This window comes from Equus caballus, chromosome 23, assembly GCF_041296265.1.
Source record: "Equus caballus isolate H_3958 breed thoroughbred chromosome 23, TB-T2T, whole genome shotgun sequence".
Classification (NCBI taxonomy): domain Eukaryota; kingdom Metazoa; phylum Chordata; class Mammalia; order Perissodactyla; family Equidae; genus Equus; species Equus caballus.
The window spans coordinates 17,480,728-17,492,050 of NC_091706.1; the positions used below are offsets into that span (position 1 = coordinate 17,480,728).

The 11,323-nt window shown below is 46.4% G+C and overlaps 2 protein-coding genes across 2 annotated transcripts; both read right to left on the bottom strand.

Moving 5' to 3' along the window:
* Positions 1-2,679: 2,679 nt before the first annotated feature.
* Positions 2,680-8,917, bottom strand: LOC111770243 (spermatogenesis-associated protein 31D1-like). The gene is made up of 4 exons (XM_070248487.1): positions 8,689-8,917; positions 7,885-7,930; positions 7,239-7,299; positions 2,680-6,955 (listed from the first exon to the last, which is right to left on the bottom strand). The coding sequence occupies exons 1-4, from the start codon at positions 8,884-8,886 to the stop codon at positions 6,751-6,753; spliced, it is 510 nt and encodes a 169-aa protein (XP_070104588.1). The 5' UTR covers positions 8,887-8,917; the 3' UTR covers positions 2,680-6,750.
* LOC106782482 (spermatogenesis-associated protein 31D1-like) lies at positions 4,061-6,131 on the bottom strand. Its single transcript, XM_070248485.1, is given in 2 exon segments — positions 4,061-4,831; positions 4,833-6,131. Coding segments are annotated over 2 exon segments (2,070 nt in total).
* Positions 8,918-11,323: the final 2,406 nt, after the last annotated feature.

Here is an 11,323-nt window from a genome sequence, read left to right on the forward strand (position 1 = left end):
CTACCTAACACAGCTGCCGGCACATTGATGTCTAAGCACAAGTGGTAGAAGGGGACAGCCATACATGGAGGGGACGGTGGTGGCAATGAGAAATTGCTTACATCCAGACTGTTCATGTAAATACATTAAGGATCATGGAACCAGATTTCTCACTGTTGGAAAAAGAAATTACAAACATAAAAAGGGAGAAAACGAGAATGAACCCTGCAGTGTTGGAGTACAACTGGAGGATTTTCAACATACAGCTGTGTAGAGAAAGAATTAAGATTAAATGTGTGACTGTATGTGTGTGTATATCTCTACATATACATACTTCCTAGCTCTGTCCACTGAGAGAGCCTAGAAGCAGCAACATCCTAATAATAATGAGCACATCTAGCACCCTGACCTTGGCTTCTAAATACCATTCTCCATTAAAGGAATCAGGGCTACTTAGAGAAAGGGTTAAACCCAGAGCTGATGCAAGGAAAGATATGTGAAGAGCTTGAAACACCCTATTGTGTCAGAAAGTAAGAAATGCTAGAAATCAGAAGCACACAGAAAGCAAATTGAAGTAACTAGCTCAATCTGTGACAATTTGGGTGCCAAAATAAATATCAATAGAACAAGCTGAAGGAATGAAGTAGGAAATCAAGAGTCTGTATTGATATAAATAGCAAGTAAGTAAATAAATTAAAAATTTCATGTGGAATGGGATATTTGTTCTTAATGGAAATGTTTTAATTTTGACTCACATAATGTGAACATATATTACTGATATGATTAAAAATTAATTTCAACAATACAGCTCATGACCTAAAGGATCTTACAGTTTATTTGGCAGGAATGGAATGGACTATGAGAACCCTAGGATTTCTCTGCCCAGCATATTTTTCCATTTCATCACCTAGTAGCTGACTAGCTCTGGGGAAAATGAAGAAGAAGGAGTATAGGATGGCTCTTGTGTTGCTTGCTTGGGAGTCCAGGTGCTACTAATTGATACTGGGAATATAAGAGGAAAAGAAGGTTGGGGGCAGAGGAAGACAATGGGTTAGGTTTGGAAGATTGTACCTTGAGGATGTTTAGTAAGCAATTGGTTTCATTGGCTTGAAATTCAGGAAGAATCTAGCACTAAAATAGCTAATCATGTGAGTGGATAACTCATGTAAGGAGACTGGAGAAAGAGACGAGCCAGTCGGCCCAGGGCAGAACCCTGGGTTAATCAGACATTTAGGAAAAGCTTTATGCTATTCGGAATAGGGCCATTTATAAGCAAGTACAATTATGATCAAACATGGAGAGCAAAATATTAAAATTTCAAAAACTTAGGAACTACCCAAATGTTAACAAAAACTAGAGTTTAATATTCTACCACTGAATAAGATATCATTAAAAATGTTATTTATGAAAGTTTATAATAACAAAACTGTTTATGATAGTGTGTTTTTCTTTTAAAGCATGTATTTAAGCAATGTAAAAATAGGCATAGCAAAATCTGAAAAGAGATGCATCAAAACATTAACAGTAAGTGTTTGAAGGTGGAAGTCTATAAAGTTCTTCCTTCTACTTTTCTATATCTTTTGATTTGCTAAATAATACTTTCTAGTAAGGGAAACAGTCACAAAAAGGATTCTCTTCCACCCCTTACTAAGATAAACATGGTTACAGTTCCTGATTAACACAGAACCTGGACACATAGTGGGCCCTCAATACGTGCATGACTGTATCAATACCTGCACCTGAAGGCAGTTGCCTGATATATTCTGTCCTATAAAAAGCCTGCCATCCTGTCTCCTAGAGAGCCTTGTGTCCTGCCGTCCTGGGTCTTGCAGGGCGTAACGAACAGTTCTGCCTCTACTGTCTCTGTCCACTGACATTAATGCCTTGATGGGGCTTTACCTGGGGTTCCCAGGAACCATTACTATTAGACTCACTGACGGGTCCGAGGGGGAGTTAAAGCTGTTGTTGGCTCCTCTGAGAACAACCACCAGCAGACTGTGAGCATCCTTCTTCTAGTTGCTTGTCCTGCAGAGAATCAGAGATGATGACTTGTTGATTTAGTGTATGGATTCCCATCTTGACGCCTCACTGTCCTTCTGACCTGTGCAGGCACTTCCAAGGCATTGTGCTCTGTGGGGGCTGGCAAGGTCCATGTGGTAACTGCATCAGGGCCCCCAGCCCCTTCCTGAACAATAGACCTTAGCACTGTTCAAAGCTCTTGTTCATTTCAGTTCTCAGGGCCAACCCTATTAGTACATATTAGTATCTCCACACATAATAGGTAAGATGTGAGACTTAGGTTACTTGTGCAAGGCCAGGCAGCCAGTGCAAGGTGGAGACTTAACACATCAATATTGTTACTCCGTTTGTTACTGTGTTCATCTCTGTGGAATTCCATTGAGTGGGCACAGCAAATGGGGCCTGTGTTCAGCAGGCACATCCCCACCCCGCAAGGCTTCTGAGCATGTTCTGAGGCCAAGCCTCATGTGGTGGTTCGGGAGCTGAGATGGCACAAGGCCAATATCTATTTATGTATCTATAAAAGATCAACAAAAAGAGCTCCAGGGGGTGGGTCACTTTTTAGACACCAAAGGAACCAATTAGTAAGAGCTGAACTAACTTGTTCCTTTCCCTAAGCACAAGCCATGAGTTATCCAAAACTCAAGCCCTCAAGACAGTACATGGAAAAGACACCACTACTATTAGACATTTATTGGGGAGAATCAATATTCTCTTCAAGGAAGGAATTATTTTTGGATGGGAAATTTTCCTCTGTGGGAAATCTGGAGAAGCATTCTGTCTTGTGCTGTGGTGAGAGCAGCTAGAGGCCCCTGGCCAGCTTGATGCCTCAGGTGGGGCTTGGATGGGGCACAGGCTCTCTCCGGGGCACAGATGAGGGATGCTTCTGACACAATCACTTATCCTTAAATGCTGCAACTTATCTGGGCATGTCTGTCCTCGTCTCTGGTCTGTCTCATACTTCTAGGATAGCTCTTGCCAGCAAAGACAGCTTCTTGGTAGCAGGGCTTGGTGTTTGTCAGTTCACAGGAGGGAGCCCTGTAGTAGAAAGGATGTCCCTGGATGGGCTTTGCCTGGGCCTGCATTTCTGCCTTCTGCTGAATTTTCCCAAACTTCCTTGGGGAGGGACGGGGCTCTTGAGGGCAGGTGATATATCTATCACATGCTACAGCCACCGTTTGTCATGATCTCAGCTTCAGTCATCCCAGTTAAAGCAGCTTTACTTTTAACTATGCCTCTGCTCTGTACAGATGAAATGCAGCTACCCATTTCCTGGAACTCTCTTGCCTTTTGCATTTTATCCTGAGATGAAGCCATTGCAAAAAGTGATTCTTTTTTTTCTGAAAAGGTTTTCAGGAGGAGGCCTTCCCTTCTGTGATGGGGTCTGAGAAGACTTGCTCCCAGGCTTCTCCTCTAATGCCATGTCCTGAGTAGGGAACTCTTTGTTCTAGGTTGGGATGTCCCAACCCTGCATCCCCTCCACCAAGCTCTTCTGCTTTGGGGCCCAGAAGGCCACTCTCTTTGCAGTTGGTGGGAAATTCTTATCCTGGCACCTCCCTAAGACATGCTTAGGTCCTCAAGGCTCCTGCTGCTGCTCCATGCTGATTCCTCTGTCCTCCAAATGGACATGCAGCACCTGGGAAGCTCCCATGTCCCCACTGTAGACACCCTGGGCATGAGTCAGTGAGGCCTTGTAATCAAGTTCTCTGAGGCAAGGGACCTGTCAGTGGGTTGGCCTTGGACCTGGCTCTGCTCCCTCCTCTCTGGTTTAAACTTTAACTCACCAAGTAACTGTTCTTTAAGGTTTAATGATTTAGGATCTTGGGGAACTGGTCTTTGGGTGGGGGGTTTTCAGCGGTCACAGTAGTTTCTACTTTACTCTCATTCACATTTGCCTTTTGGGGGCTTCCCAGCTTGCTGGTGGTCAAGATGTCAGCAGTTTTTGATTGAAAAGCATTGAGCTCCTCGGCCATGAATATCTCCCTGGACACATTGAGCACAGAGATAGTTTCTGACTTCTCCGTCTTTTTGCCCTGTTGCATTTCTACTCCATCCCTGGAAATCACACTCTTATCCTTTGGCTCATGTCTGTCCCCAGTTGCTTTGCAGGCAGGCTTGGGGGGCATCTCTTGCCTAGTTGAGTCTGTCTCTGACTTTTTTTGCCTGTGATGCCGTGTGTGACAGGCAGAAGAGTCTGTCTGGCACCCTTACTTCTCTGAACATCCTCTGCAAGCTCGTGGTTAACACCAGAGAGTGATTGTCTCAGAGTCCCCTGTCCTTCCTTGCCCACAGGTGAGGTGGCAGGGCGCAGATGATCCAGGACAGGAGCTGAATTTGTTGTTCCCACTTCTTCTCCATGAGGAGAATTAGAGCTTCCTCTAAGGAGCTCGAAGCCCACAGATTTGGAGTCCACCTCAGGAATCAGGTTGGTTGAGGAGGGAAGGTGGGAATGGGACAAGGACTGGGATGCTGCATCTTTCACGTTAAAGATCTCTATGGATTCAAGGACCCTGCGGGGAAGGCCCCACTCCATCCTCATACGAAACTTTTTAATATGGGCTTCCAGCACCTGTTGTGCAGTGGAATCAATGAAGGAAAGGTCCTGGAAGGTATTCAGGGAGGAGTCCTCACCCACTAATGGTGGCATACTTCTCCGTGTTACTTGGGTGTGAGATTTCACAGAAAGCAGCAGTGTCTGCTTGACAGCATGCCATGAACTATGCACAGTCCCAGGGAGCCGACCCTCACTGATTTCCTCAAACTTCTTGCCCAAATGTACTTTCAGGACACTTTCAAGTTGTTTCTGACCTAGACTGCCCCCTGAGGCCCTTGAATTTTTTTTCCGACAGACTTGCCATGTGACTATTTAGGTTTTTCTCAGATTCATAGCCCAGATCGTTATCTGAAGAGCTCTCTGGATCACTCAACAGATGAGATTTTGGGCCATTATGTGAGCTATGTCCCTGATCCTTCCCCACATCCTTCTCTAGCTGAAGCATTTCTGAGCCCCTCTCATGGAAGCTTCCAGGTTGGCTCAATCCAACATTCAGATTTTTATTCACAGAGACCCATGAGAGTCCATGGTTGCTCTCCAAATCAGCTGTGTGTGAGAAATCTCTCGGAGGCATCATCAGTGACAGAGACTCATGGATCCTGCGGGGCAGGCCCCCGTGGTGTTGGATGAGCCTCTTTTGAAGATGATGCTCTAGTTTCTTCTGAAGCTCAACGCTGAGAGGAAACTCTCCAGGAAGGGTGGAGATGGAAACATGGGCCTGGGAGGCCTGGTGGTAAAGAGAGTTTGGAGCTGAAGGACAAAAGTCTTCCTGAGATCTTTGGACCACAAAGGATGAACCCAACAAACTTTCCTGTTGCTCCTGCAACATGTTCCACTCCAGTTGTTGAATTTCAGATGAGATGAGAGACTCTGATTCATTCTGGGGTATATGGAAACACACTCCACAGGTCTGGGTCCCAGGTAGAGGACCAGATGGTAGGATTGGGAGTGGGGATTGAAGGTGGGCCTGGGACTGGACTTGACTGAGAGGTAGGGGCTTGGACTGGGGCAGGGTTTGAGGCAAGGCTTGAGGCTGGATCTCAGGCAAGGACAAAGGTAGAGGATGGGAGCATACTGGGGTTTCTTGGTCCATGGAGAAATTAAAGATTCTATTGAAAATGAAGATTGAGGAACAGTCACCTGAAACATGGGCAGCAGGGGCCAAGGACTCACTGTGCAGAGATGGGAGACCCCAGAAGAGCTGGACATGTTTCTGCTGTAAATGGTCCTCTGAGGTCATAGGATATGGGGGCTGCTGGTTCACATGCAGCTCCTTTGCCATCCCTTTGCTGCTTCAAAAAGGAAGGGAGACTGCTGAGTCATGCTTATCAGCAATTGACTCCAACATTTCCCCTGAAGTATTTAGTTGGTAGTGTCCCCTAAGTCGTTTTGGAAAAGAACCCTTTTTCTTTTCCTTTTCCTTCAACGTTAGGAAATCACTTCTCTGTTGGACTTGTCCCTCCAGGAGTGCCAGCACATCAGTGCTGCAAAACAAGAGGTTTCCAGGCTCTACAAGGTTGGCTGCAGGGTTTCCCTGAGAAGAGGCCTCTGAAGAATGGAGGGGAAAAAAACTCTTCATTGAGATCGTCTAGTGCCAAGGTGGAAGGGAACAAGTCTTTGGCATGAGTTTGCCGTGAGGAGAACTCTGAAGCAGACAGACTTGAACAGTCAGTACCTCTGATTGTTGGGACACAAGTGGACAACCCACCAGGGCTATCTGGAGATGAGTTCTCCAGAACAGCCCTCAGTAAGTTGGAAATTGATTTTAGATTGAGTCATGGTTAAAGGATGGTCTGGTGGTGGTGAAACAGACAGGCTTGATGAAGCATCATGACAAGCTGATACATCAGTGGGATTCATTGTCTGGGACAAATTTGATAAGAGGTTGACATCTGGGGAAAGAGGGGGATCAAGAGAGAAGATGGTATGCATGGACAAAGTGGCCTCTGGTTGGAGAACAGGATCCACTGAGTGTCATGTGGTGGGAGAGGGGGAAAGGCAAGGGGTTGGGGTGGGGAATGGTCCCCTGGAAATTTTGAATCCAAGGGAGGAAAAGGTTCTGGTGGCAGAGAGTGACCCATTGGTGATGGTGAAAGAAAGTCAGCTAAGGGGGTCATTGGGTTAGGTGAGACAATGGAGGGGGGTGGTGGGGAAGGCTCAGGCTGAGAGGCTAGTATTAGGTCTCCTGAAGGGACTGCTCAGAAGGCAGAGGACAGAGTGAATGATGACTCAGTCACAGAAGCTGTGGAAGCCAAAGAGGACACAGAGAGGGTATCATCTTCCAGGTCCTCCAGGAACAGCAGCTGATTGACCTCCACAGTTGTGTTATTACACACTTCACAGGAGGGGTCTGGACAGAGCAGTTGACGAAAGCTGATGGTATCATGATGCTGGCCCGAGGGGCTGTGGGAGACAGGAGGTACAAAGCTGCAGCCAGGACCAGAAGAAAGAAAGGAGGACCTGCTGGCCTGGTGGGGGAGGGGCCACCTGAAGCCTGCTGCCCCTTCACATTGCCCCACATCCATGACTTCACAATACACTCAACAGCCCTCACCCCAAAGCCTTCATTCACATACCTGTTCCTATGGCAACCCCCTCGCATGACTAGGGCAGGCTGTACTGAATCCCTGGAATTGCACAGAACATGCTAAAGAGGGATCAGGAAAGAAGGGGAAAGACTAGTCACCTTTTCAGAATAGAAAGCAGCTTCCTTTTCTCCTCTCTTTCTCTCTTGTAATGTCTCCAACCTGGAAAACCAGGAGAGTGGGTTGTATATAATGAAGGTAGAAGCATAGGTGTTAGACAGGAGTCCCTTTATGGGAGACCTTTGGGACATTAGGCTCTGAAAGCCCCAAAAATCAGTAGATGAGGTCAAATGGTCAATGATATTAACAAGGTTCATAGGTGTATGTTGCTTCATTTATAAAGTACTTTCACATACATTATCCCATGTGATGCTCAAAACCACCATGTGAGAAACACAGGTTAATGGTTACCTCAAAGAGGAACCTGATAATCCGGAAAGTCAAAGTACTTTCACAAGCTCAGGAGACAGAAGCTCTGACTCTCATCATCTCACATGGACACCTATTGGGCAACACCCCTTGTCCAGGTCCATCACTGCTTCATGCCCAGAGGTGGGCAGAGCAGGAATCTGAGAAGTGTCTGGGGTTCTGACTGCCTTCCCATGAGCCTCTCCTCTGAGGGCTCTGTTTTCTGACAGGCACTGTGGCTAGCAACTGACATCCTCAGAGATGATGGACCTGGGACCTCATGGAAAGGACAGAAAGGGTCACCCTTGGAGAGCTCAGGTGGAATAGGCAGAACCTTACCTCCCAATGTTCCACCTTTCCTTCTCCTCTTGGCTGTGCTCTGACCCTGAGAACAGAAAGAAAAGAATCAGGGGCTGGGACTCATTTCTCTTGCTCTCCTTTCCAGGAAACTCAGATACTCATTATCCAAGAATAATATGACTCTCTATTTTAATTAATAAAACTTTGTATTCTTTCCTTTTATTAATTTTTAAAGATGATAAAATATTTTCAATTTTTCCTTCCTTGAAAAGCTCAAAGAGACTTTTTTCTATGAGGTCCACACTTGATATTCTCAGTCAGCAGTCCCCTGCTCAAGGAGGGCAAAGACTCTGAGGCCAGCAGCCACGTCTGTGCTCCCTCAGATAGACCCTGTGTCCTCGACAGAGCTTGGGCTCCAGTCTCTGCTCAGAGGCTTTCAGAGGCTCGGCCCTGCTTCCCTGATCTGCTGACATGCAGGAAGTCTTGGTCAAGTGACACCTGCCATGGGAATGTGACTCATGATCAAGTGCTGGGGACTCCCTTCTCCTGCAGAGATCCCAAACTCTCTAAGTAACCCAATCCAGGACTACAGAATCACCGAGTTTGGGATTTTATCTTGTAATCCTCCACCACACCCAAGTGGTCTGTGAGCTTTGAATGGAAACAGTCCCAGCTGAACCCCTAGGCCTGCCCGGCCTGTTCCCCTAGAAGGATGCAGTTCCATCCTCTACTCAGACTTCTCAGGTGTCTCTCTGAGTCAGCTAAACTCATTTTAAAATGTGGGAATGGAAAAGGAAACAACAATAAAGAATCACTGTTGGGGTCTTGCCCAGGTTCCCTTACCTTTTGGAAATCTTTGGTTTTCCAGAAGGTTGGTAAAGATGGAATCCCCACCAGGTAGCACAGGAACAGAAGGAGCAACCACAACCCACACAGGAAGGTGAGGTTGGGGTCAGTATCTAAGAATGCTGAGCAGACGCTCAGACACAGCTCAATAGGGCTATTCAGAAATGAGAGAACATTCCAATGGCTGAACTCCATTGTCTGAATCGCAAGGCTGCCTGAAGCAACTGAGCTCTGAGAGTGCCAGTGCTTGCCTATAGTCCCAGGCCTGCATCACAGAACACAGAAGAGTCACAAAGGGTTTCTGAGGGTGGGGGAGGGGACATGAAGAGGGTGTGCCCACAGCCCCTCCCCCACCCACCAGCCCAGCACATCTGTCCACCCCTCCTGGGCCTTCTAGGTCCCTCTGCACTACCTGTCATCCTATTTTCCAACTCCACCTTTTCATCATATCATATGTTTGCCTTATTGAAATTTTCTGCTTTTCTTATTTGTAACCCAGATATTACCTGGGTCCCCCTTTACTGTTTGGAGAACTAGACGTGGGTCTCACCATTCTCCTGCCTTGAAAGTGAAAGGCTGCCTGGAACTTATGCTTATACCCCGACATTTACACACAGGATCATATATGGCCTCAAATCCATCTTCCCTATAGAATGTTTTTGCCTTACACAAACCCAGATTTGGAACTTAGTGTTCTTCTACACTTAGTTAGTTTTGTGAAAACAGTAAATTTTAGGTTTTTGTTTCAGTTAGACTTTACCATCTTCAAGAGGCTAAGTCAAATAATTAAAATGAATAATTCATTATTCAACATTCAGAAAACTAACTAAATAAATATATTTATAAGATAAATGTAAATAACCTCCCAATGATCTAGGGGGTAAGTCTTTAGCACTTATTTTTCTGAAGTTAGTGAAGCTTAAACTGGATAAAGACTCAGCACATGCTACACATACACACACACTCACACATACACACCCACACACACACACACATCCTTTGATAAACCAGTCCAGTATTTCCAAATCCTGGAATAAAACGTTTTCTCTTTTTACTTCAATCTTTCCTTTTTTATTTTGAGCCCACTTTTTCTTACTCTTCCTAAAATACAGACCGTTCCCGCCCTCTCCAGGTGGACACATCCCTTAGTCAGTGCAGGCTGCTGTGACAAAACACCACAGACTGGGAGGCTTAAACCACAGACATTTATTTCTCACAGTTCTGGAGGCTGGGAAGTCCAAGATCAAGACACCAGCAGATTCAGTGTCTGGCCAGGCTCACTTCCAGGTTCACAGACAGTTGCCTTCTCCCTGCAACCTCACGTGGTGGAAAAAGAGGGTGAGGGAGCTCTGTGAGGTCTCTTGTATGAGGACACTAATCCTCTCATGAGGCTCCACCCTCATCACCGAACCACCTCCCAAAGGCCCCATCTCCTAATGCCATCACATTGGGATTAGGTTCCAACATATGAACTGGGGGGACACAAACATTCAGTCCATATACTCCCCAAAGGCCGGGATAGGTTACATTATGCTAAGTTGTTGATCCCTCAGCTCTCGAGTGGCAGATGGGACCCAGGGACTCGGATGAGGCTGCACAAGATGAGATCCTGCCCTGGGCCTTGTAAGTGTGATCTCTTCCTAAGAGCGCCTTGCCACGAAAAAGGCTGAGAAGCTCTGGTCTGTATGATCACCCTACATATGTTCAAAAATCAACCACCTGTCACGCTTTTTTCAGGCTCCTCTTGTCAGGTTTAAATAATCCCAGTACTTCCCTCCCCTCTTCCTACATCTTCTTTTCCAAACTCCTTATCTTCATGACAGCTGTCCTCTGACGGGTCTCCTAACTTCTCACGTCTTTCTTAAGCTGTGATGCCCTTGCTCTGACACCCACAGCCCAGCACTATCACCTGATCTCTGTGAAAGGGTGAGACAGCCTTCACTCTGGTGGAGTGTCCTTTCTTTTTTCTTTTTTGAGGAAGATTAGCCCTGAGCTAACTACTGCCAATCCTCCTCATTTTTCTGAGGAAGACTGGCCCTGAGCTAACATCCATGCCCATCTTCCTCTACTTTATACGTGCGACGCCTACCACGGCATGGTGCACCCAGGATCCGAACCAGCGAACCCTGGGCCACTGAGAAGCAGAACTTAACTGCTGTGCCACGGGGCCAGACCCCGGAGTTTCCTCTCAATTATGCAGGAACAGGTACCCTGCCTGGAGGACAAAACCTGCTGGGAGGCGCCACTTCCTCTTCGCCTTGATAGGCAGCCTGAGCCAAGTTTCATTTAGTAAATATTTACTGCTGGAAACCAGGAAACACAAGTACCTGTAAGTCATGTCTCTGTCCTTGAACCATGAGCTGCGGTTTTAGGGAAAAGCACTGCGCAGGTCAAGAGTGACTACACAGGAGAGGCCCCGGCACATCTGGGAACTGCCAAGCGATCTCAGTAAGATATCAGAGAAGGGACAGACACTGTGGGTGACAACTGCTCAAACCCCTAACCCCTGGCAACCACTGATCTTTTTTACCATCTCCAGAGTTTTGCCTTTTCCAGAATGTCACTCACATAGTTGGAATCAGACAGTGTGCAGCTTTTTCAGATTGGCTTCTTTCACTTAATGATATGCATT